The 27,725-nt window shown below is 31.3% G+C and overlaps 2 protein-coding genes across 2 annotated transcripts; one reads left to right on the forward strand and one right to left on the reverse strand.

Moving 5' to 3' along the window:
* The first annotated feature begins 4,837 nt into the window (after positions 1-4,837).
* LOTGIDRAFT_230332 (hypothetical protein) lies at positions 4,838-6,206 on the forward strand. The gene is made up of 2 exons (XM_009048012.1): positions 4,838-4,934; positions 5,249-6,206. The coding sequence occupies exon 2, from the start codon at positions 5,289-5,291 to the stop codon at positions 6,177-6,179; it is 891 nt and encodes a 296-aa protein (XP_009046260.1). The 5' UTR covers positions 4,838-4,934; positions 5,249-5,288; the 3' UTR covers positions 6,180-6,206.
* Positions 6,207-8,935: 2,729 nt separating this feature from the next.
* On the reverse strand, positions 8,936-27,514 carry LOTGIDRAFT_110746 (hypothetical protein; the record flags this gene model as incomplete). Its single annotated transcript, XM_009048013.1, has 31 exons — positions 8,936-9,055; positions 9,580-9,718; positions 10,181-10,387; positions 10,479-10,549; positions 10,820-10,914; positions 11,084-11,258; positions 11,834-11,956; positions 12,227-12,316; positions 12,648-12,779; positions 13,114-13,221; positions 13,575-13,680; positions 14,027-14,146; positions 14,576-14,669; positions 14,983-15,076; positions 15,570-15,677; positions 21,206-21,427; positions 21,688-21,751; positions 21,896-21,959; positions 22,156-22,318; positions 22,691-22,822; positions 23,042-23,139; positions 23,393-23,497; positions 23,828-23,885; positions 24,118-24,202; positions 24,866-24,923; positions 25,102-25,160; positions 25,580-25,683; positions 26,150-26,311; positions 26,500-26,580; positions 26,827-26,949; positions 27,272-27,514. Coding segments are annotated over 31 exons (3,603 nt in total), but the record flags the coding sequence as incomplete, so codon positions are not given.
* Between the last annotated feature and the right edge of the window lie 211 nt (positions 27,515-27,725).

Below are 27,725 nucleotides of genomic sequence, written 5' to 3' on the forward strand. Positions count from 1 at the left end.
AGCAAAGGACGGCTGCTTTCTCAAGCTACCATCGAGGATTTCTCTCGCGTTTGGTTTAAAGTCACGCAAACATATTTTAACCTTGTTGTCATCTACCACCTGAAAGTTGTCGTGTTCAATTGGCTCTGATTTCCAATCCAGATATAATCCAGCATCCTGGTCAACAAAGAATTCATCGGTTTCCAGAATGATTTGTGGACAAAGAAGAAGTCCATCCACTGGTGTATAATTTCTATCAAAAGAATCGGTGTCGTATGAAACTGTTCTTGAAATTGTACAAAATGCAGAATTCGATTTCTGATTTGTTTGTTCCAGGTTTCCAGCTTCCATACTAACACTGGTCGTAAAGTTGAATTCCCGGATCCCATTGTAGAGCCAGAAGGACATGTTCCTCATGGATAACAATCTGGATTCAAACTCATCCTGATACACATCTTTTACGGTAACTAAAGTAGTGGAAAAGAGGATCTGTTTAGTGGAGTCTGAACAGTTACCATACTGGCTTGTTCTATTGAAAGCAAACACCTCACCGTGATGATTCGCTTCTATTAGATAAGTGGAAGCAAAATAAGCTTTTAGACTAGCTGGTAAATCATCCAGAAGACCTTCAGAACCGGACAATGGGATCTCTTCGTCTAGGTTAAGACTAAAATACAATTTATATGCAGTACCCCTGGATTTACCCAAGAATGATCGACACGTACCATTGTTTAATTCACGACCAAAAGAACAGGTAATCTGACGACATATTTTCTGAAATATAATATTATAAACCAATTATTAATTGATCAACCCACATTGAACTTATGGTCATCCAAAACAGTAGCAACTTTCATAGCAGCTTTACCCCATTGGAATTTTAGAACCATTGCGTTCACAAATTGTGATGTTTATGTTTAATGTTTTCTAAAGGGTAATAACTCAAAAGGTAAATCTAGGGATTTTTATGTCTTTGGTTAAGTTAAGCGCACTATCTTAATATCTGTTCATCGTAACATCCGTCTCACTAACGATACCTGCCAAACTAATGGTTTTTATTCATTAGGTGTAAAAAGTCTTCAAGCTGAAAAAGACTGACCTCTTACCTTGCCTGGATCATATATAGTTTGAGGTGGACACTGTGATTTAATCACTTCATCTTTATCGTGTAACAGATCACTGAAATCTAATAAAGCTGTAAAAGATGGAGGTAGTCCTAGAGGTCGTCTTTTACATGGTGACTGGGTAAACATCTGACGAGGCTGATCAGTATTACATATAAAACAAAATGGATTCCTATACGTCTGATTATCTACTTCTTTGACCGTCAGGTAACTACTACACGCTTTCTCTAGGAACTCGTCATATTGAGGCCACAAACCAGTTACATTACACTGTGATATTGTATCTTCCTTCAAGAAACATTTTCTTTCTGTCACACCATCTGGTGCTTGGAACTTTATGGTACAATTCTGGGTATTTATGATTTCCTCGATAAGCTCAGATGTAGATTTAAAGTCTTTAGGACCAGAAACTGAACATTGTAGTGATATCTGCCAAGGTCGAATGTTGGTGATGTTATGGCAAGTGGCGCAATGTTTATTTCTGAAAGTTGTAGAGTTATCGGTAGAGGAAACTGGTAAAGTTATAGAATTGTAACAGTTAAATTGAAGATTGGAATCCTCATGGGGACAACTTACTATCATGGCATATTTATCTTCAATATCCTTTTTTGTATCAAAAATGTCTGATGGATACAAACTTTCTACTAGTGAACTCACACATTCCAAATCTTGATTTCGTGGATGCGATTGACGCAAACCTTTATCGGGACAACAATCACCGAACTCAAAACAAGCTTCATCACAATAACATTGTTCACAAACATCACATGTCTTATATCTTCTGTTCTCGCACACTCGACCATTTGTACAATACCTAATATGGTCCGATACAACCTTGGCGTAAAACGTTTCGGTTCCATTCCTTTCTAGCACTTTTGCAGGAGGTTTCCTTCTTCTTTCTTTGGTATTGACTATAGAGATAATGGTAACCAATAGAAGATATTTGAATAACATACCTAAAATATAGAATCAGTATATTCAGAAGTTTCGATGTGTTTGAGTGACAGATAACTGAGCCCGGTTGCCCGTCCAAAGTTTCAAGTTTCTGCAATATCAAAGTCTTACGCATGAAATAAACTGTGGCGTGTACCTCGTTCTTGAACATGCTTTTTATAGGTTGTTCTACACTTTCGAAGGTCAGATCATCCATAATGAAAATCCCAGGTACGGAGTCGATATACCTTTTAAACAAAGTTACGTATACTGTACATTATGTGATTTAATAATATAAACTTGGAGTATAAATTGTTTACAGTGAACACGAAAGATATGTAGTGTGAACTGACAATAACCAGACTTCCAGAAATTCCATTTCAAAGAAACTAAATATAGTACTGAGATACATAATTAGGTTATTTTTGTTTCCGTTTTTTTTTCAGGAGTGTTTGATACCTCCACTTAAATGTTAAAAAGTAATATGCATTTTATTTGCTTAATTTTATTTACATTTGGCTAAAACAGAAACTTCAAGTTTGTATATTGTTTTAAACCAAGTGCCCATATATTTATTTTTCGCTTAAAGTTTGATTTAAATCCCCCTCATCGCATACAAAAATACTAAACTAAAAACAAACTTATTCTATGAAAAAAGTATATTGCTGTAACAAAAGTAAAAACTTACTGCTTTTTGGTTAGTGTCCTGTTTTAATAAAAATTTGCGAACGTTTTTCTAAGGATTGTTAAAATTTAATCACTCGTGATAGCTCCTATTATATAGTATTTCCTCTCCACTCATTCATATTCATTTCTAACACTTCACAATGCTGGCCACAATTTCAATATTTCACATTACGTCATCAAGTTCCCACGAATAGCACGTTCGACACATCTTCGCACACGTATCATCACTTCAGTAATAAACGGATGGTAACAATCTTATAGGCCAAATGGTAACGGTATACTCATTCATTATCTTGATTCATGACAGAACTATAAATCACTTTAGGGGAGGGGGCTAAATGATGTTGTACAACGTCTCGTCAATTTTTTTTTATTCCTTTTAAGGGTACAACTAAACAGTCTCATGATGGTCTTAACCCAGCTCGCGTTCCCTGTAAACATTGGGTTCCCAAACCTTTGGATTCTCTGCATCCGTATTGTTTTCACATCCTGACGAACCTTGTCTAGCGTTATCAAAATGAATGTACCTTTAAGATCATTTTACAGCGAGCAGATAAATGTGGACGAGGCCTCGAATAAAAAAAAAAGATCTCCCATATACCTCCATGCTTCCCTTAGATGGAATCCCAATTGAAGGTTCATTGCACTTAAAGCTGAAACTAGATTCTCTCAAGGTTATTGTTTTTTCAATGGACTTTGATTTCTAGATGTTCTACTCATCAAATTGAAGAGGATGTTATAAGAGTAATTTGAACGTCATGATTTCCTGTCCTAATGACATTGAATTGCCAGCATCTATCTCCTTATATAACCTATTATTACTATAGTGTACATTAATATGAATGTCGAGTGGGCTGTGATACAACTCATCTATCAAAGTTACCTCTCGAAATCGGTATTACTATCTCAGATGTCAGAGAAAAGTGCTTCTTGGAATCTTGAAAGATTTCTAGTGTTTATATTAACTGCTTGGCGGCATTTATCATCTAGAAACATGGGACTTGCTTCCAGTTGTTGGCTTAACATATCATTCATATATGCCAATATCAGTCTGTTTCCTTGAAAGCGTGGAAAACGCAGCTCATATTTATCAGGCACTTCCGGTTTGAATATCACATCTATGCAATAGTAAAAAAAATCACTGTTCAAATAGTGCTCAAATAGAACAATTGTAAAGGGAGCTGGTGACTCAGTGAGTTAAACGTTTCCTGGATAACCTGAAGGTCCAGTGTCCAATCCCAGCATAGGTCGAGATATTGCCTTCGGATTTTTCAACCCGCTTTCCCCCTGTCAGTGATGCAGGTAAGATGAGTTTACATGGAGAAAGCGTCGTGATGGGACAATAAACCCAGGCCCTGTGTGCTGCAGGTTGTGCAAGTTATAGATCCCCCAGCAGTTGGAAATCAAAAATGAGCAGGCCAATGCCACTGACCTGGCAAAATTTCCCTCATTGTACCCTGCATGACATTGCCCGTCTTCATTAGCCCACACGGTACAGATAACGTAAAACTCCATTCATTTCATATCAACAATCATCATATTAAAACAGAAACATAAACAAGTGTTATGATGATCGGTTGGACTAAACCTTTTTCAATTTTGAATCAAAAGAAATTAACTTTTTATTTGAATTTTGCAGAAGGCTACAGCTCATAACATCACCTTCATAATTTGCCAAGTTCCATGAAAACTAAAGACTACACTTTACGGGGAGAATGTAGAAAGGCTTTACATAGATCTTAGTTTAAGAAGATTGGCCGTGTAAAACCCGATTCTGTATAAGGCGTATATAGCCCGGGCGCATAGGCCTACGTTGCCACTTCCCACGCACTTGTGATGATTATCCTGTTCAGTTAATATTCTCGGATGAATTGCAACAGCTAGGCAGCAAGAAGAATTGCAACAGACAGCAAGAAGAAAGAACAACGTGTCATTCCAATACCATATACAGAGAATGGGTAGTGAGTTCCAAGGACTAAATATTCGTGTTCAGATTGTTCTTGTTAGATCCTTATTTTCGTCTTTTTTTTAAATGACACTATTTGTCGTCTGTAGCTGCTTAATTACCTCCCATGAATAAATGCTCTTTAATGTTGAAGGTCAATTTTGTTACCCTTCCATGCTAGTCTCGGTCTCGTCTTTGCAAACTGTTCGTAAATAAAGTTTGGCTGGATAGGAGAGACTACTTTCATGCCTGTCTTTAGAAATTAAGTGTGTACACCATTCCAACTTTTGCCTAACCATCGATTTGTCACTTGTACACAGAATTTTCCATGAAAATGACCCACATTTGGAATGGACTATTTTCTAGATGGGTTGCCAATAAAAAAAAACTTATTTTAAATTGGCCTACTTATATTAAAATTGATATTTCAATTCTTACAAAAAACAAATTCAAATTGGCAAAATGAGATTCTGTAAAGATTGTGCCTTGGTCAAATGGAAGTCCGGACCACATATGTTTAAATTTCTAAATGTTTGTGGAGAATTATACTAACAGGGGTCTTTGTTTAATTTTGTTTCAGTTATCAGTTGTGTCAAGAATCAGGAGGCTTATAATTAAATATGGACTTTAAAATCAAGAGGTCTAAAACCAAAAGCAGTCAAAATGTAAGAAAGGCAAAAGAGAATCCTGCCTCACAGAAATCTGACATCAGTTGCACAAGTGAGACATCAGACTTGGATCATGAAAAAGAAAGTGATTCAGAAAATGTAACAGGGAGATTCGTGTGTGATGAATGTAAGAAAGTTCTGTTCTCAACTAAAGCTGTCACTATACATAAGGAAAAGTATCATAAAATAAAAAAGAAATCATCTGATGGAAGTATTATTAAGCATTGTGAGTTCTGTAAACAGAAAATTTGTTTAACTCCAACAAAAGAGAATAGATTAATTGACGACATAGTTTGCTTACGATGCAGAACTTCTTTGTATAAACCTGCTGTTGAAGATTCAACGGAACCTGTGAAGAATGATGATGAGAAAACTGGTTTAGAATGTGTTGATTGTGGTCGTTGGTTTGACTCGAAGAATGGGGTGACTATGCATATGCGAATGCATGAACAGAAAAATGATATAGTCAGGTACGTGTGTGATATATGTAATTATGAGTGTGTGATTCTCTCTGATGATTTCCTCAACCATTTTCAAACTCATGGTGACAAGCCGCGAAAGGGAAAAGATTTGAAGTGTGGATATTGTAATAAAACTTTCTCTAAAGTTAATAAATATGAAAAGCATGTAAAAAGCCATTCAGAATATGTTGCATCTGATAAAATGATATTGAAATGCTGTAAACCATTCTGTAATGCCATGTTTCGGAAGAAAGACTGGTTTGAAAAACACCAATATATGCATCAGTATTTAAATTATGAGTGCAGTGTATGTCATAAATATTTCAAAACTGCCAAAGGTCATGGAAGACATTTCAAAATATGTGGAACTACAAAAATATAAATTAAATCTAATTAAAATGCTATGTTTAAGTCTTTGTTTTCCTGGATTGAAATGATCAGTTTGTACCTATTAAATTTATTAGTAATGGGTAATTGAATACTGATCATCACTTTACTATAAAACAGGTTTATTAAATTGTAAATGTAATATTAAAGTCTGATTCTACATTGGACCTGAAGCGCTTCTGAATTAGGTGATTTTGCCTCAGCATTTGACACAAGCACCTCGCATTTTACCAGATCCTTTCCTTTGATGGAGCTGAAATTCAGCTGTAAGTCCAGATTCAAAGCCCGCTTAACGTTCAACTGCTTCAACAATTACAGAATTAAAATTTGACTTTCAGTTCTTAAGTTGTGCGATGCTGATTCATAGCAAGTAACAACAATCTCCTCTCTACAACTGCTACCAATACTTTTTTATAGACAGACAAGAAGTAATTGATGAATTTTTTTAATTCTTACAAACTTAAATATACAGTATATATATACCGTGGTTCTACACAGCCAAAACTTGTACAAAATATAAACAAGGTTTATTTCCATATCTTGGAACTAAGTAAATGTCATTAATAAATATATATATGAAGAACAAACACTGTAACAAAACAAATAAACAAACCTCAGAAAGACATAACAAGATTTCGATATTTTCAGATGTAAACAAAGGATTATTGTCAATAATCGCAAACAATTTTTGCTATTAGTAACGTCATCAAAATTCTTAGTTTTAGTGGAATTAAAGGAAGCACATATATCTGATCGAAAAATTGGAATGGTGTAAATTGATGCTTTTAGTGTCCCCGATACACATATAATATTTAAAAATTCTCTTTAAGAAGTACCTCAAAATACAGTTCTATTAGTGCTTACGTTTGAAAACATTTCCAAATAAGCATACATACAATTAACTGATAAAATAATGAAGTATATGAATAACAAAATGACTAGAAGTATGATAGCAGTATGAATAACTGCACAATAATAAAAAATACAAGTGTTAGAGGAGATCATATTGTGGAAACCTTGGAAAGTCACCATATTCTCAAAAAGAGGTTTTATATAAAATGAATTAACATAATGATGGAATGACTTATTATGACAATGATTTGAAGAAATCTCATTTTAACTTTCATCCATGTATAAAGATACTCATGTAACTTAAAACACGAAATCTTCAGAATCTCCTTGATATCATTATGGCAACAAATGTGCTTCACATTTGGTTATTTTACTTTTCAAAGAGAAAAAAAAAAATGAGGTTTAACGGAAATTATGGACGGAGGTCTAGAACTTGAAATGTGAGCATTTAAACATATAAGTTACTACCAGTAGTTACTGTACTAGTTACCATACATACTGTAAAGTTTTTGTTCACGATTTGTATGGGCTTGTGTTTGTAAATGTAGAGCAAGAAGTTGAGGTGTCTGACAAGTTACGTTACATAACTGGCATTTTATTGGTTCACGTCTATGGCTGAAAAGAGAAAAAAATATGTAATTCTCTGCTAGCTTCTTGTTCAGAAGATTTGGTACTTGAAATACGTCAATGACAATTATAATCAAATTGTTGAAAGGAATATTTATATATCTTGTTTAATAAGCTTTAAAAGACAGAATACTAGACAAACTGGATAGCATTTTTCTGGAAAAAATTAAACCCAGATCATATTACATTAAAAGTGAAAAATTCAAAATTTTCAGGCTATTAGTTACTAAATCCTATTTTAACATAACAACTATTACATTAATTATTTTAGCCTACCTTCTAGAGAATTCATATAAAACTTCTAAATGTTTCTTAAGTTCATCAGATTCTCTTGTTTCCTCTTCTATTAAAACAATACCACTGTGTGGATTCAACATGGAGTAATCTTCATCTATAGGTAAGTCATGAGACAAAATATTGGCTTCATCAACCTGAAATAATTATAATGATTGCCAAGGCTGTAACGATTATGTAAGTTGAGATTTGATTCACTAACAGTGAAAAATATATCAAAAAATCAAATTATGACACCATTTCTTATATACAGAGGAATTCTTTATCATTTATTATTAAAAGGAGGCTGATAAATAATCTTGTTGATATTTTGCGATTATTTTATCAGACACAATGCACTGATAAGATGAAAGAATCTTATTGATTCATCCGTTTTTTACTTTATTACTATTCATTTTTATAAAGTAGACAGCTTGTTTTTATGTTTGAAAGGGACATCTGTGTTTGACTATAAGTATAACAATGATTGGGAATCTACCTTTACAAACATCTATAAAACATGAAATTCTATAGCATTATCTTATATTGATATGTAAATTTATTATGTATTGTATTGCTTTCTTGCCTTCCTTATTTTTACCATGAAATTCCTCCTGTGGTTTCAGTGCATTATTGTGGATTACTTACCATGTTCCAGGAATAAGCTCTTTCATAATCATATGGTTCCATTGGTTCCCTTCTTTTCTGTATCAACCTAGGGATAAGATAAGGAAGTTAATTACCACAGTACCTAAAACTCTTTCACATTTCAAGATATTCTCTTTCAAATTACAAAGACAGATTAGATGTATGCAAAGTGGAAACGTACTTTGTTTAATGCCTACTTTTCAGTCAATAGTCAAAAATGTAATGGCAATCTTCTTAGCTTTAAAGTTATTGGTTGAAAGTGAGAGCAAGAGTCAAAAGGTAATCTAAGTTTCTCTAGTAAAAATATCATTCAAGATTTAGGAATTTGATTGTGGTGATAAAAAGTACTGCTTACTGAATCATATTTTCTCTAGCTTTTTTCTGTAATCTAAATACAGCATCAGGTCCCCATCCGGCTACAGTTGACTGATTACCAATTGCTAAATTAATGGCCATTCTTATACCATTGATCTACAACACAACATATTTTATATTTATTCACTCTGAAATATATCTTTTATATATGTATATTGATTTTAATGCCAAAAGATTTCTCAATGCTTTCTCAAAATCTACATTCTCATTTGGTTTGTAAAAACTGCATAGATGGAAATTTAATTCAAAATCATCTATTTGTACCATTCAAATTTTCTGTCAGTCTTGCAATTCCCCTAAATAAAGCTTTTTTTTGGCTTTTTACATCGCTACATTGCTACAGATAAAATATTCATTTGCATTAAGAATTTCTATAATAACAGGAACCACAGACAACTGACGTTATTAGAATGATGCAAATAGATGACACAATTAGCCCCAATACACATAAAAAGCATAGAAAACATCTTTACAGTGTGGAAAGAACAGTTTTGCAATAGTAGGGTTATGTTATGAAAATATTTTGATATAACATCTATTCACACATCTTGGGTCCTTTTAAACCTTTTCAAACCATCATCATTGAACATTTTAGTTGAAAAAAAAAGTATCTGGCCTACCTTAGAGATATCATTAATATCAATTTTAGTATCAAATGTGAGTTCTATATCATGATCAGGTAATATAGCATAACCAGTGTGTGTATCATAACCTAAACCACATAGAGCACCAATATATCTTTCTCTTCTTTTATCAGTTCTACAATATATTAATAATATACTGACTATAAGATACATTTTCTTTGGGCTTTGAGGGCTGTATAGTGGAACAAAGATGTTTTTTATACACATTCAGGTCGGTTTCCAAACTTTTCAATTCAAACTATAGGCCTACATGCCAGACTTCTATTGTGTTTATTACTTATAAAGCTATCTGAAAATTAAGTGGACAAGTTGTGTTCATGTTTTGCCTATGAGCTCATTCTGATAGAATGAGTGCTAACTGCAGTACAAATGCTTAAAGTGAGCTTTTTCTAAAACTGTTTGAAAGCAGGCACTGTACCATGAACATTTATTTTCATGCTAATATGGACTGAATCAATTTTAAAACCAGAATCATAACTTAGACAAAATTTCAAGTTCAGATCATTACAACTCCTGTTAACAACAAAACAATAACAAGTTGAAATCCAACTTTCAATGTGCAAACAATTAAACCTACCTTAATTCTGCTACTGGAGTAAATAATAATGTAATTAAAGCAGGTAAACCATCTATTAAAGGCATGATAGTTGTATCTCTAGCTATCATCTTGTTACCAGATGGATCCAAACCAACAAATGAAGCCACCATCATCCTAGATTGTTTATTTTGAGGTTCATCATCTATAGCAACAGAGTTGACACTGTCTTGATCTATTCTTGATACCCTATACAATAGAAAAATCAGCCATGCATTAATGCGAGTTTTGAATTTCAGTGCAAACCACATGACAGAACAACCATAAATAAGTCTCTTACCTTAATCTACCCAGTGAAGTCATATTTGCAAAAGCCATTTCTAGTGGACTGTGTGGTCCTACAAGACGAATCTAAAAAAAGACAAAAAAATGGAATAATGATGAAGCAAATATGGAAGGAAAACTTATCCCAGCCAATTCAATAACAACTGCTTGCTAAAGGATAGTAAATTTAAGTTAAAACTACCATCAGTTCAGTTTGGTTCAACTGATTCCAATTAGCCTATTGAAAGGATTAACACTTAATTCATGCTTTCTCTTAAGAATAAATATCTGACTTGAGACAATATTTGAAAATGTAGCCATTAGTGTAGTTAATAAACAAATTCTCAATCTTTAAACAGATGTATTTAGATCACTAACCCTTTTTCCCCGTTTTCTGATATTTTTATCTGTATTAAGTTGAATTGATAGAAAGCCCTGTTTAGCTGCTATATCTTGATCTAATGTTGTATTAGTAGATAATTGTATTCTTTCTAATTCTCTGGCATCATGATTTTGCTGGAAAGAAGGAATTTCATGTTATATAGTACAGGTACCTTTTGTGTATATCATTTACAGATCTGATTTCATTTCTAGAAAGTAAAGTTTATTACTAATTAGGACATATGAGCAATATAGCAGCTTTAATACATTCAAAACTAACCTTTGATAAATAAGATTCTTCAGCTTGGTCTGCAAATCCTCTTCGTATCAATTCTTGATTTATACTGTATTCAAAACCATTGGCTTGTTTTTCTATTAATTCTACTCTTATAGCATCTCTTACTACTGAGAATATCTGTAGAAAATGACCAGAATTATTGTTTATTCCTAAATTTCATAGTTTTCAAGCCACACCTAATATTTACGTTTTCATTACCACTCCTTTCTCCCTTTAATTTTTATATGCCCACATCGCTATATGTGGACGTATATTGTCGACACCACTGTCCGTCTGTCCGTTAACATTTGCTTGTAAACGCTCTAAAAACTAGATTTTTTGATGGAATCAAATGAAATTCGGTATGTGTATACATATTCATAAAACGAAGATCAAGTTTGAATTTGAGCTATTTTCGACTGTTAGAAGCAGAGTTATTGCCCTTGCCCCAAAATCTTAAATATGCTATTACTCTCTTAGTTTTCAACCGATTATCACGAAACTTAAAACGGATGTTTCCTTTTTACCATCCGCATGCCGTGGTGGCCGTATATGGCTGTGGTCCACTATCTTTTGATAAACTGTAGTTTGTCACATAATGATATAGCGTATCAATACATATCAAGGCAAATCAATGTAGCGCAGTTGTTAAGTAAAGATTTGTGACAATAAAATAACCACACATAATAATGAAATGAAATCTGAATAATAACCTGAGCAAACATATTTCTACCAAGAACTTTCTCTCTGAATTTATTATTAGCTTCTCTACTCCATACTCCATCTGGACATTTAACAGCAGACGGCCGAATTCCACTTAAAAAACACTCCACTGCCTAGAACAATAACATCAAAACAGAATAGAAATCTTCATATTTAACTGGACTAACCACATAAGTAGGCTCAACAGTAAGAGCCAGGTCTTTTTGAGGTGAAACTTTCACATAGAGACAGAGTTAAAAAAAAAAAGTTCACCATTTTCCTGATAATTAACAAATGACGTCAAGCTATTCGCAAACTAGCTTAGTTTACTGGAAGTATACATTTAGAGGATGTGTATATAAATTTATCAAACTAAAATCTTATTTATTGTGTTATATTCTCACCTGAAATGGAACGCTTAAAAATGCATCTGGTAAAACCCTTAATAAAGCTCTTGGTGTTATTTGAGTATTACCATAGTCAACAAAAAATACCTAGAAATACATTGATTGAAAACATGGCTACCAGCTACATAAATAATTGTCCATAGTTGATGTTACATATTGCTATATAAATAGATGCATATTAGTTAGTGCTTGTTTATAAATAAGCATATCCTCCATGTTTTGGTCTTTACTGCATTGGTGTCTATTTCAGCAAAAACTGTTTCCGCATTTGGCATTTTCTTTAACAAATTCCCTCACATTTGAGTCGTTTTATGTTCATGCCTAGAAAACAAATCTTAATCAAGAGTCTGTTTTGAGATATGCAGGAAAAATCAAGCCTGCTGACACAAAAAGCACATATTAAATGACATACCTGAACTTTAGTTTTATGACCTGTTGGATCACTTTGATTATCTATAGATTCTATACGTCCACGATAATATGCTACAGAATCGTTCTCTTTGAACGGTGCTGCACAATACATTCCTGGTTTTAATAATCCTGTTAGAGGCTAAAACACATAATATATATATTATATCATTTCTGTGTCATTCAATTACATTATAGTATATCTATGTTACATAAGTCAAAGGACTCAGATGAAATGACCGTTCTACTATTCTGCTCCTGATCAGGGGTAGTGAAAAGGAATGTACAGTGCAATGAGTTGAAAACTACAAGGATTTTTCTTCGATTTCTGACTATCAATAGATCTTTGAAAACTATTGCAACATAAAGTCTTAATATAAAAATCTAAAAACAAAGCCATGGATAGCAGAAGTCTAATCTAGTCAAAGAATTAGAGTTGATTCAAGCTAGTAATTAAATAATAAATAAATACTCACTTCTAAATTCTGTCCATTATTAACATTTAAAGAATCTTGTATATATTTTAATTCTTGAAATCTTTGAGAATTTACATACTGAATCCAAAAGTGACCACATTCTATAACCTTTAAATATCAAATAGAATAGATTTCAATCGAAATGTATATATGTAGTTTACTTCGATTACAATCAAAATATCTATGATTAGTCTGGACAAAGCATGTCTGCAAACAATCATCAAATATTTATCAACCTGATATTCATTATCTATGAATTCTAAAATCAAATGCTTTATTAAAGAAATCTTTCTCAACTAATTTCTGGGAAATATGGAATATTTGGGTAAAAGAGTTTTTAGCTGTATTAGCATAACCAAGATACAACAGGACAAAATTCAAGCGTACTCAATTTTAAGAAATATTTTCTATGATCAAAATATGACATGAAACACTTTCATCTGCATTTATCTTACACTTACCTCAGTAACACACATAGTACAGAATAACTCTTCAGGTCCTGGTGGAGGGACAACTAGTGAATCTGTTTGTATTTGTTCACCAAAAACACTTTCTGATGCCATAACTCTACAATAACAGAGAAGAAAAAGGAAAATGAATTAATAATTTTCTTATCCAAACAGTTCTGTATTTTAAATGAAAATTTAAAAAAAAATTGACGAAATAGAAATTTTAGCCTTCAAATAATCATGAAACAAAAGGAATCTACCTAATTGATATCTTTAAAGCTTTTTCAATTATTATTATTATTATCAAATATTGACATAATTTCAAGTAATGCCTATTCGCTAGATTATATTAATTCATATTAGCTAATTTTTGTCACTAAATGCTACATACGACAGGAAATCCACTCCATCACATGCCTGGCCACATTATTTCAAGGCCTATATCTATAAATAACTACATGTACCTGTTTGTGCGAAGTCTACCATCTTCAATAGCATCATCTTTAGCATCTTGTAACTGTTTCATTAATAATTGAGCATCATCTCTATTATAAACTTCTACTTCTATAGGTATTCTTAATAATCTTAAATATCAAATAGATGTACATTACAACAACTATTTAATTGTGGTCCATTAATTATATATCAGAGTTTTTCAACCTGTTCTTCTGATTACCCATTACATTCTTACTATTTCATGATGATCCCTGCAATCTTTTTCAGAACATTTTATGCTAGACTATGAAGGCCCACATCATTTCACAAAAATTTCAACATTGCCCCCAGTTTGAAAACTTCTGTTATATATGTTTAAAATTTATTGTGGAACATAGCTCCAGCTATTTGAAATTAAGCTGCCATTAAGACAAAAATATTCCTTATTGAAATGTTAATCAAACTGTATCTAAATAGCTTCTTCAGTATCATACATTTCTATGATGATTAACAGTAAATTTCAAATTGTCAAGCCTTTTTTCACAGCTGATGTAACAAAAAACCCAAATCAAACAAACCTTAATTTAATTGCCATGTAAACAGCTTGATGTACTTTATGTTCATATCTTGTATTATTCTTCCATGGAAACTGAATGAAAGCTCTGAAAATGACTTGAGAATTAGTTAAGAGAATCGGTTGCTTTGAAAGCACTAAAGTGTCAAAATGTAACAAAATATCCGGAAATAAGTAAATAAATATTTGAATAATTTATAGAACAGTTATAATTTACATGGGCCTCATTTTTCAAAACTAATAAATAACACACAAAAAAAAATTCATTAATCTAATTGAATAATGCAAATAAATCTAAAATATCATTTTAGTGATTGACCAATCATATTTTTACGATATCGGACCTGTAACAGTCAAACAAACTGTCATTAAAATATTTTTTTAAGTACACTTACTTTGTTTCTTCAAAACTAATGACAAGTGGTGGACCAGAATAGCACCATCTAAATGTATGTTCTAATTTCTCTCTATATAACATCCCTTGATTAGCAGGTAAACCTTTTAACTGTGAAAATTAATAAGAGAAAGTTAGAGAATTGAACTTTCTATCCCCACAAGGGGCTTGTCTTCAATAATTCTTCAATTTAACAATAACAATAATGTTCAAAATCTGTCCATTTTTTATTTCAAAAGAAAATTTCTTGTAAAATTAGTAAATATTTTTAAAAAAGCTATTAAATCTTCTATATAACTGTTTATTATATTTTATTATGAAGTAGCTTTCTTCAATATCAAATACTTTCATTCTTTTCATAAAACAGAGCTATTAAATATTTTTATCCCTTTCATAAATTATCGTAGCTTTCTTCAGTAAATTGTAATATTTTCATCCTTTTTGTAAAATAGCCATAAAATATTTTCATCATATTCATAATAAAATTTTCTTTGTGGCTTCTTAAAAATAGATATTTAATTTTAATTCTTTAAAAAAGCAAATAGTTTTTCATAAGTGGCTATTAATAATCAATAATTATTATTATTATGAAAGATACACTTACCATTACTGTATTCATGGGATCATTATTAGATAGTTGTTTTATAGCATCAATCTCATCTATTTCATTCTTAAGAAAATAATTAGGATAGAAAGAACCAGCTATAACTATCTGAAAACAGAAATCATATTATTTGATTATACTTGTGTCTTTTACAAAATATATATCAACAGTTTATCAAAGCTCATAAAAATCTTGAAAGTCCTGATATTAGGGATATTTTAGAAAGGACATTTATTTCTAGGGAGAAGGAGCTCTTTTGAATTGAATTTCCAGGGGATAGCGCGAACGCAGTCCCCCACACTAAAAAATTACGTACTCGAGTCGCCCACATTTGGGGCGATCGCAGGGGTCAGCCAATCCGGTGTGCAATGGAAAGGCCTCACCCTGGGAGGACCGCCTTGCTGATCACGGTGCCTCCCGTACCAGGTAAGTATGCTTGATTCAGGTCCTTCTTAACGTCATAAATATAGCCAATTCATCTATTATATGGTTTACACAATTGAGAATGAATGGCTTTTAAAATCAATACTAGTATCACAATTTTAGTTATTTTTTATACATTAGTACACATCATTCATGAATTTTTCGATATTTTATCTTTAAGAAAAGAATGTCTAATAACCTCCAAATTTGAAGAAAACCATAACAATATGAAGAAGTGTATCAGAAAACAAAGAAAACGTTAAGCAAGGGAGAGTATAGGAAGTCATGGAGTGGTTTAACCTAGATACACATCTATGATCAAACATATTGACAGTCGTGTGTGATAAGCAGACATCTTTTCACAAACTGTTACTACTATATTAAGAATACCCTGGGGATTTCAAGCTCTTTACTCTTTGGCTAATAACTAACACAAATGTATTTGTTTTCAGTTAAAATGAATGTATGCAAGATATGTTATTTCAAATATGTAGTGAATAATCCAGGTTACTTTGACCTTTACACTATAAATAGCTATATAACTGTTACTAGCTTTGTACCTTGGCAAACAGTAGTCTAGGCTATTAATAGAAAGAATAGCTTCTATGAGATTTATTGTCTATGTATTTAACTCAATAAAGTGTTTGAAGTTTAATCTCTTTAATACAAACATAGATTTGTTACTTATATCATAGAAAAAAAAACTAGCCTTGACCAGTAAGATAAAAATACTTTGAAATACGTTTTACAAGGTGGCTATAAAAACTGAGATGACTAAATGCAGAACCATAGATGTAATAGCCCCACCTATTGAAACCAAATCCCAACCAAAATATCTTAACATAGCACATTGCATTCCAAACCATAATCAATTCAACTCAGTATAACTATTCCCAAACTATGAATCCTTTATTTCTAAATACATTCTAGATTACTGCGCCTTGTGTTTTTTTAAATACGAAAATAATCATAACTTTCAGTCTGAAATAGTGCTATGATTAATATGATGATATATCATTGACTACCTAAACGTCATAAACCAAAATTGATCAGCTCCGTTGCCAGGAATGAATTGGTGCAGGGGCTCAGATTTTGTACTAATTTTAAGAATTAAAGGTCCAGAAAACTTATTTCTAACAATTTTCATTTGCCAAAAACGTATCTAAATCTATATCTTTTTGTAGAAGAGTAGGACATAAAACAACATTTAATTTTCTATCTTGTGTTTTCAATATTTTCTTTTTCTATGAGTTTTAAGATGCTTTTTCTGTATTGTGCTTTCAATAATGTTTATCTATATTGTGCTTTCAATAATGTTTTTCTATATTGTGCTTTCAATAATGTTTATCTATATTGTGCTTTCAATAATGTTTTTCTATATTGTGCTTTCAATAATGTTTTTCTAGATTGTGCTTTCAATAATGTTTTTCTAGATTGTGCTTTCAATAATGTTTTTCTATATTGTGCTTTCAATAATGTTTTTCTAGATTGTGCTTTCAATAATGTTTTTCTATATTGTGCTTTCAATGTTTTTCTGTATTGTGCTTTCAATAATGTTTTTCTATATTGTGCTTTCAATAATGTTTTTCTATATTGTGCTTTCAATAATGTTTTTCTGTATTGTGCTTTCAATAATGTTTTTCTATATTGTGCTTTCAATGATGTTTTTCTATATTGTGCTTTCAATAATGTTTTTCTATATTGTGCTTTCAATAATGTTTTTCTAGATTGTGCTTTCAATAATGTTTTTCTAGATTGTGCTTTCAATAATGTTTTTCTATATTGTGCTTTCAAAAATGTTTTTCTGTATTGTGCTTTCAATAATGTTTTTCTATATTGTGCTTTCAATGATGTTTTTTTTTCTATATTGTGCTTTCAATGATGTTTTTTTTTCTATATTGTGCTTTCAATGATGTTTTTTCTATATTGAGCTTTCACTGATGTTTTTTCTATATTGTGCTTTCAATGATGTTTTTCTATATTGTGCTTTCAATGTTTTTCTATATTGTGCTTTCAATGATGTGTTCTATGTTGTGCTTTCAATGTTTTTCTATATTGTGCTTTCAATGATGTTTTTCTATATTGTGCTTTCAATGATGTTTTTCTATATTGTGCTTTCAATGTTTTTCTGTATTGTGCTTTCAATGATGTTTTTTCTATATTGTGCTTTCAATGATGTTTTTCTATATTGTGCTTTCAATGTTTTTCTATATTGTGCTTTCAATGATGTGTTCTATGTTGTGCTTTCAATGTTTTTCTATATTGTGCTTTCAATGTTTTTCTATATTGTGCTTCAATGATGTTTTTCTATATTGTGCTTTCAATAATGTTTTTCTATATTGTGCTTTCAATAATGTTTATCTATATTGTGCTTTCAATAATGTTTATCTAGATTGTGCTTTCAATATGTGTTTTCAGAATTGTTCCTATACTGTGCTCTCAATATAGTTTTACTGTATAGTTCTTTCAGTATTTTTTTTCTATGTGATGTGTTTTCCCATTTTTATTTCTACCATGTGTTTTCCATTTCAATTTTAATTTATCACATTTTGAATATTTTTCATTCATTATTATCATTTCAATAATGTTTTTCTATATCACGTTTTCAAAAAAATTCTATATTGTGTTATCAATATTTTTTTCATATATATTGTTTTAATAATTTATTTCTATATTATGTTTTCAATATTTTTTTCTTTTTTGTGTTTTCAATATTTTTCTTTTTTAGTATTTTTTTTATAATGTGTTTTCCAAATTGTTTTTCTACATTCTGTTTTCCATTTTATTTTTTACTATATCACGTTTTTAATATTTTTTATTCTATAGTATGTTTTAATATTTTTCTATATTGTGTTTTCAGTATTTTCTTTTGATATTGTGTTTTCAAAATTTTTTTTCAATATTGTGTTTTCCGTTTTTTTTTCTATAATATGCTTCTAATATTTTTTTTTATTATATCATGTTTCTAATATTTTTTTGTATATTGTATCTTGAAAATTCAAATATTTTTTTTTACTGTATGTGTTTTCAAAATTTTTCTACATTGTGTTTTCAATGTTTTTTTTTTACTATATTAGGTTTCTAAATTTTTTTTTCGATATCATGTTTTTTCTACATTGTGTTTTCAATATTGTACTTTAATATTTTTTTCTATTTTGTGTTTTTATAGTTTTCTTCAACATTGCTTTATATCATATCTATGCCTCTATATATGCAATGATTTCAATGTTACTCTTCTATAATGTGTTTTTAATATTTGTGGGACTTTGCTTTCAGCAAAGTCCCAGTTTGTTATCGAAATGTCAATTCTTTTTTTTTTTTTTCGAAATTTCCACAGGGCACACAGCCTAGGCTTCAATAGCTACATCTACATTTCTACATGTGTAAACCTTCTGCAGTGGCAACGTTGTTAATGAATATGAATTGGAACATTTTTGCAAACCGTAAGTGCCACAGTGCAACATATGCAAAAACTCATAAATTGGCTCTGGAAGGCGCATTTTTGCATCGGTTTTCTTCGGGTTTTCTTTTTTAAAATCTGGCTGTAATTTCTGATTAGATAGCACTTGAAAAATTACGAAATTCAAAAATTTGTTTGTTTTTGCATCGATTGATCTGAAATTTAAAATGCAAAGAGACATCAATAAAGTCAATGATATGTCAGAGTTTTGACGTCACTTCCGGTTTTGAAGGTGGAATCAATTGAAAGTACAATCTACTTCCAATCGAATAACTTCCAGTGTAAATGAAATAGGTCAACGGAATTTATGCAAGTCGTAAGTAAATGCTAATACAAAAAAACGAAGAAAAAATCCAGACTGGAAGTGATACTTTGGCCGCCATCTTGATTTTCTAATTTTTCTTAAAATCGAAATAAGTCCTTAGGGATAAACTAAATCTGCATAAATTTGGTGTTGATGTAATCTGCTGTCTAATGTTCACAAAACGTTGCCAGTCGATTTTTGAATTTTGCTTTTGCATTTTCGCAACTTCCGGTTGAATTTTTTCAAAGTTTGAAAGCATATTTCTCGCGACCTTGACCTTTGATGACCTTGACCTTCATAGGGTTTTTGACTTTTTGAGCTTGGTGTCTGTATATCTTATGATCTATTTGATGTAGAACCTTGATATTTGGAATATAACTAGACACTTTGAATATGAATCCACCTATGACAAAAAAACTTATGTGGGCGTGGCACATCTGGGTTGAAGTACTAATTGTTTACATTTAGAGGCAGGGGCATAACTCGCATAGGATGCGTTTGTTCAAAAAGGGCCTTTGCACACAATTACCTCATCCTTTTGGCCAGTTTGTGTTAACAGCTCAGTTGTTTCAGCTTTATAGTTCCAAAAAAGGAACAGGTTTTTTACATTTGGATATTTTCATTTTTCGATTTTGACCTATATCTTTTGACCTGTATGATGTAGAAGCTTGAAATTTGGAACACGACATAACATTTTGAATATCAATTAACCTATGCAAAAAAACAATTGAGGTGGGCGTGGCACATCCGGGTTAAATTACTCATTATTTGTTCAAAATGGTACTTTGCATACAATTATCTCATGTTTTGAGCCACTTTGTCTTAGAAGTTCGGTTGTTTCCGCTTCATAGTTCAAAAAAAGGAACAGGTTTTGGAAATTCAAAATTTTCAATTTTTGACCTTGACCTTTGTTGACCTTGACCTTTGTAGGATCAAACGTCATTGGCATTGGCTATCTATTTATACTTTTATATTTGCTGTCCTATGTCAACTTCCGGTTTTATAGTCGTGTGCAATTAGAAATTTTGATGACATATATCTCTTTTTAGACTTTCTTTTTTTTTTTTTACAAGATCAAAGGTCATTGACCTTGGCTATCTGCTGATATTTTTATTTGTGAGGTCTGACGTCTACTTCCGGTATTAGAATCTTCTAAACAATGAAAATTTCTCAACTTTAGACTGTTCTTGCACATGATCTAATTATCGTGGAAGGTTGATTTTTTCAGGGTCTTTTGCAATTTGCTACATTTGCAAAGTCCCACTCTGTGCCACGTGTGGCTCTAGTTTCCTTTTGTTATGGCTTTATTTTTTTTTCTACAAAATAAAATAATGTTTCAAATATACTTTTAATTTACAATATGTTTGCAATCTTGTAAAGCTGAAATACAATTCAAAACATATAGAATTATTATATCCTATGAAGCCCAATGTAAAAATAAAGCCCTACCTTTAACAATAAACGTTCTTGTGGATCTTTAATATCATCTTTAAAATGTGGACGTTGTCTAGGTTTTTCTATACTAAATCTCTGTAGTCTCTGTTCTATTTCCTTAGCTAGCTCTGCTACTTCATTTATTCTACGAATCTGTATAAAATTCAATTCTCCCCATCTTTTTTCACTTTGACCAGTTCGTCGAAATTCATGCATTTTCTTTTTCTCTTCCCAGACCTGTAGTTAAATGAAGTAAGATTAATCCTCTAATCATTTCAATTTTTTTTCAAGGTTTCGGTCTACTGTCTTAATCGAACTACAAGACACTTTTTTCTTGTCAACCTATACGACCTGCAGAGATGTTGGGAAACTTGACAAATTACAGGATACAAAACCCATAGAGTCATATCGCTCTATTTTGGGTTGCACCATCAATGTCCTCTAAGCCTATGTTTAGTTTAGCTTGTGCATAGACTTTAACAAAAATAGTTACAAACCTTATAAGCATTAAGTATAGCTAAACAATCACTTAATGTACAATCAGCCCAACCATGTTTATGCCTAAAAATATAGTTTCAATGTTAAAAGACCTGTTATAAATGAATTTTATGTGATATAGCATGATTTCATAATGGAAAAGACCACTACATCATGCTATGGTAACATGTAATAAATCATCCTCAAACTATCAATTACATATCTTACCTGTATGCATCTAATTTAGCTTTAAATGGTTTGGCAAATACACTCTTTAATGACAAGGCAGCACCTAGAAAATACATTAAAAGTTACATTTTGAAGCTTAATCCTTTATTTTCTGATGGTAAATAACTATTCATGCTTGCTATCCATGACACAAGAAATATACATCAAAAATAATTTTGTAATTCCAGTTATTTTTCATTTTGTCACATATTGACAATTCAAGGATATTAAAATTACATAAATACCATACCAACACTTACCAATTATAAGGCATTCCTCTAATAGACAGAATACATGACCTAATACTAGTAATTTACCAATTCTAATATCTAATGGTAAATCAGCTAATATACGTCCAATATATGTTAGATCACCATCATGTTTCACATTGCTTCCTCTTAATCCTGTAGCTAGTGCTCCAACCTATAATAGTTTCAAAATATAAGTGTATGCGATGATACATACCATACTAAGAACCTAAGCGTTTTTACAATTCTACAGTGGCATTGAGTTTTAAAGGGACAGATTCAACATCCTTAGTCTCAGAAACGATACATTTTTAAGTAAGCTTATCAGTAATAGTGTTCACAGCTCACTGTCGCTCATATGTGCCCAGAAGTTTGAATGTTAAAAAGAAGACTCATAAATAGAAAAGACATATATAGAAATAGACAGTGAAAAGGAATTGTACAGTTCTAGTACTTTTGAAGACTATTTAGATAAATTCAAGACCCTCATCACCCTTCGAAATGTTGAAAAAAGCCTTTAAAGGATAACTTCTATAAAAAATCCCACCTCTTTCAAATTAAGTACAGTTCTTTCTATTTCATCTAATCTAGGTGGTGACAGAGCTAGACCTAATATAGCTTTCGGTTCCCCCATATCAAAAATCTTTGTTTTTAATACCAACGATTCTAATGGACATCTCTGAAGAGAAAAGATTAAATTCTAATTAATAGTACTCAAAATATAATGACAATATAAATACTTCAATTAGATCATTTCAACAGCTTAGAAGTTTTTACAATAATTGCACAAAGAAGTCTATATTCCTAGCAAAATAAGACCAATAAAATCAAACTGGGGTTTGTTATAATTCTTGGTGCCAAGATTTTAAAATTATTTCAAAATTCTTAAATTAAATACCTGCATTTCAGGAACACCATATTCTGGTAGGCAATCTTCAAAGAAATTCTTTGTGACCATAAAATAAGCTCTTCCATTTGATACACGACCAGCACGACCTACAACAGATCAATCAAATTCATTTAATGACAAATCAACATTATTAAGATGTACATCTCCAAAGAAATATTGAGTTGTCAAATTAATCACAAAGTGAGGAATCAGTTATGATGTAAGAAAGAAAGAAACTCAATTTCATGAGAAAACCTTCTACCATTTACAGACCGGAATAATAAGAAAAGATGATTCTGTATTGAAACCTGCAGTAAACTATTAAAGTTCACTTTAGTGAAATGATAAAAAGAACCATACCTTTCCTTTGAGTACAATTAGCTTTCGATGCCCATTTTAACTGTAAATGTGTATAGTTTGTATCAGGATCACAGACTAGACTTTTAGTTAAACAGAAATCAATAACTGAAAGAAAACCAGTAAATATTTAAACTACAAATTCATTATGTAACAGATGTATCTGTGTGCCATTTTGGCCGGTTGATTTGAGTCTTGAATATATCAAACAGAAGTACTACAAATGTATGAAAATCGTATAAACATTCTATAGATGTCTTATAAAAGATGACTCTTCTTTTTAACTTTCAATCCAACAAACACATGAATTGAAGGTTCAAATTTTCAACAGTGAGCTGTGAACACTTTTGCTGATTGGCTTAGCTAAAAAAAGGTCTGTTTTTGAGACAAAGGTACAATTGGTCAAAATAATGGAACGCCCATACCTTAAAGACTTACCATATTTAATATCAGTGACTGTAATAGAACTTTCAGCAATATTGGTAGATAATATAACCTGAAATAAAATTAAAAGAAAATGTCTGTTAAACCGAACTTCAAGTGAATTATGCTTACTGATAAATAATTTCCACAGGAAAGGTTAAGCTGAATTTTCTTCAAACTTATTATATCAAAAACCAAACTTTGTTGTCCACTGTTTGAACAATTTGAGTAAAGCAGCGAAAAAACCTCAAATAATTCATCATTATATAGAATTGGGTATCTATAATGACAATCAATCAATCTACCTTTCTATATCCTTTAGGTGGAGGTTCAAATACTCTCTGTTGTTCTTCATTAGTAATTGTGGAATGTAAAGGTATTATCCTTAAACTGTAAATAACATATATCATGACCATTAATTATATCAATAATCTACTTTTAAAACAATCCTTTAAAATCTATTTCAATTTCAACGTGTTAAAGGGACAGCTATTTTGGGGGTTGATTTTGGTCTTGAATATATGCAAATAGTCTCCAGAAGTACTAGAAATTACGGAAATCACATAATTCCTAGAATACTTTGAACTAGGAATTTTACTCACTATTTCTATATGTCTTTTCTATATATCACAGAGTATTTTAAATTGATGAGTCATCATTTGAACATTCAAACCCAGACAATTCTTGTCACACATGGATTTGAAGGCTCAAATTTTGACGGTGATCTGTGAACACAATTAATGATTGGCTTAGCTAAAAATTCCTGTTTCTGAGACTAAAGTATGATTGGTTAAAAACAATGGCACATCTGTCCCTTTAATCAACTATAAGAATGCTTCAGTCTTTTAAAATATTTTTCACATATCAATATACAGTGGAACCTGTTTATACGTGCATGTCCGTTCCCTATAAAACGTTCGGTTTAACAAATTTCAAGATAGTTTATATAGTGTGTAGGTATCAGGGTTTCCAGATTATCAGAAACAAGTTAAACGAGTAATATATCTTTAGTCTTAGGAAAGTAAGAGAGTTTAAAAGCCAACAATTACATACCAATGTTCTTTTTCTAGAGGTAATAACAAATCAAACATATCTGATATTTCACCATAACCTACATAGATAGATAAATAAACTTGTTAAACTTCCGAAGAGTCAACATGAAATACATATCTACCGTTTAAATAGTACAGCTGAATATCCTCCTTATTTCATAGTTAGGCTATAGACATAAATTACTTTTCAATATAAATAGTGTGATAGGGGATGTTTCTAAATATCTCATGACTTACCTGGTAAGAAAGCTAGAACTGAACCTCTTACTGGGGCAAAGCCTGTTTCAGCATCTTTCCTGAATAAGAATAAAGCATAACATAAATAGTGTAAACATTCAACAATTGAAAACTGTGTTTATATTACAGAAAATATCTGGCAATACAAGTGTTTCAAATTCTGGCCATCTCAAGATGGTAGTTTCACATGACCTAATGCAGTATGTATGAAAATTGATTCCTTGATTTTGTATTTACTTAGAAAAATACAGTGATAGTGTAAATATAGTAGAAGGTTTCAAAAATTGAACAATGATGGAGTACTACAATAAATATGCATATTGTAAGATTAATTCTTCATGATCAAACCTGATTTCCTCCTGGATAGATGCCAGACAATAAACTTCTTTTCTATTATAACATCTGAGGAACTGGTGGGGTCAGATTTGTAGGGTAAGGTTTACTAAATATTTCATGTGCTTAAAGAAAACAGACTTACCCTGATTCTTTAACTTCTAGCTTATCAAATTCTTGTATAAGTTTAACTGACATGTGTAAAGCTTCCTCAGAAAGACAGGGACTCCTATCATCAGCTACAGGTAGCTATAATATACAATACATAATGGTACAAAATAGCAACAAACAGACCACAGACTTATCATCAACTATGTGAACTCCAAGAACCATAAGCTAAGTTATCTAACCAAATCGCAAAGTGGCAACAAGTGTTCTAAAAGGGTGAGCAATGTTTATTAAAATAATAAGAAACACATTGGGATTGATGAATAAATTAAGGGTTTTTATCTTGAGATCAAATCGCAATGATGATTCTATGAGCATGTATATTTTAATGTACACTTTAATCTTGGATGCAACCACTACATGTGCTTTAAGTCATTTGACCATTAAGTCCAATAGAAGCTTAAAAAACATAAAAAACAATAAAACCTTAGGCTTAAGGAGTTTTCCTCTGCAAAAATCTTCAAAAATGAATGCAAGAGAAGTTTCTTCTTTCAATTTTCATTTCATAATACATATTATCTAAATAACCGAGGGAAAAAGAACATACATCACCAAGAGCAGGATAAAGATCATTAGCATAGAACTCTGATACTCTAAATACACGACCTTCTACATTAACTACTGGTGCTGGTTCTAATTTATCTCTTATAGGTAGAGCAAAATACTGAGCAAACTGTTTAGAATCTAATGTAGCAGACATCAATATAACCTTAAATCAAAATTTCATAATGTTTGATCAATTTGCATCAAAATAAGCAGTTTAAATCTTTGGTTAATACTGTACAACCGGTCCTTCAGGAAGCTCAGACACTTGTTCAATGTATTGAATATAAGAAAAAAGAAGAAACCAAACAGACAGTTAAATTCCAACATTCAAAACATCCAATAGACATATACCTTCACATTTCTAGAATTTGTTCTAAGAAGTTTTCTCACAATCAGTAGAGCAAAATCAGATTCTTGATCTCTTTCATGAATCTGAAAAAAAAATGTAAACATAAATCTAAATCTTATGGCAAAGTTTTGTTTTTCTATTTCCCACAATACTTCAAGAGAGGACCACTGATTTCAAATTCAAATAAAAGGCATCTTACATATTCAGATACGAAATTTGTAAAATTTATAAAATGGTCAACTCTGATAAAAATATCAATCATCAACGAAACTGGTCTGTATCTGCATCAAAGTCGTTGAATCAAAATTATAATTTTATTGGAGACTAACCTCATCTAATATAACATGTGTAAACATAGCCATACTCTTTTCACCAACTAATTTTTCACGTAAAACACCAGTAGTACAGTATAGAATTCTAGTGTCTTCTGTAGCTTTACGATCTAACCCAATCTACAATTTATAATAAGAAATAAAGACTTTTTACAAAAGGGATTAGGAATTATCAATAATCAAGAATAATGTGTTAATATGACCTGTTCATGGTCACAAAATTTTATTTACGATGAACTAAAATAGCACCAATGATCAAAATTGCTGTAACCAAACAAATGATGATTAATTCTAACATAAAAATTTGAAGGTCCAGTATCATCAAAAGTTCAGGGTTAACAACTTGCAAAACTTATTTGCAGCAGAAGTCTATTTGAAAAAAATAACAGAGTTTGGAGAACTGAATTGTTACTTTGGCATATGTACTTTACAATAGTTATACCTGATATCCACAAACTGAGCCCAATGTCCAATTTCTTTCAGCACAAACACGTCTAGCTATACTTGTAGCTGCTATTCGTCTAGGTTGTGTGACTATTATATTACAATATTTATTCTCACTGGCATAATGATCCAATATAAACTGTGGTACTTGTGTTGTTTTACCCGAACCTGTTGAACCCTGAATAACTGTGACTTGATTACTTTCAATGGTGGCAACAATCTGAAATAATGACCAGATACAAATTTTCTGGTATCTTAGTAAATGGAAGCAATTATTTTCACAAAGATTTAGTCATATATCATAGATCCAGTTTAGAAACTGGAAAATGAAATAAAACATTAAATCATACTTTCCTGCACTGTAAGACCTATTAAGGACAGGCAACATCATGCATGGTGCAATGAGAGCAATTTTGCCAGGACACACCAATCTTAGTCTACTCTCTTTTCAA

Source organism: Lottia gigantea, assembly GCF_000327385.1.
Source record: "Lottia gigantea unplaced genomic scaffold LOTGIsca_12, whole genome shotgun sequence".
In the NCBI taxonomy this organism is placed as follows: domain Eukaryota; kingdom Metazoa; phylum Mollusca; class Gastropoda; family Lottiidae; genus Lottia; species Lottia gigantea.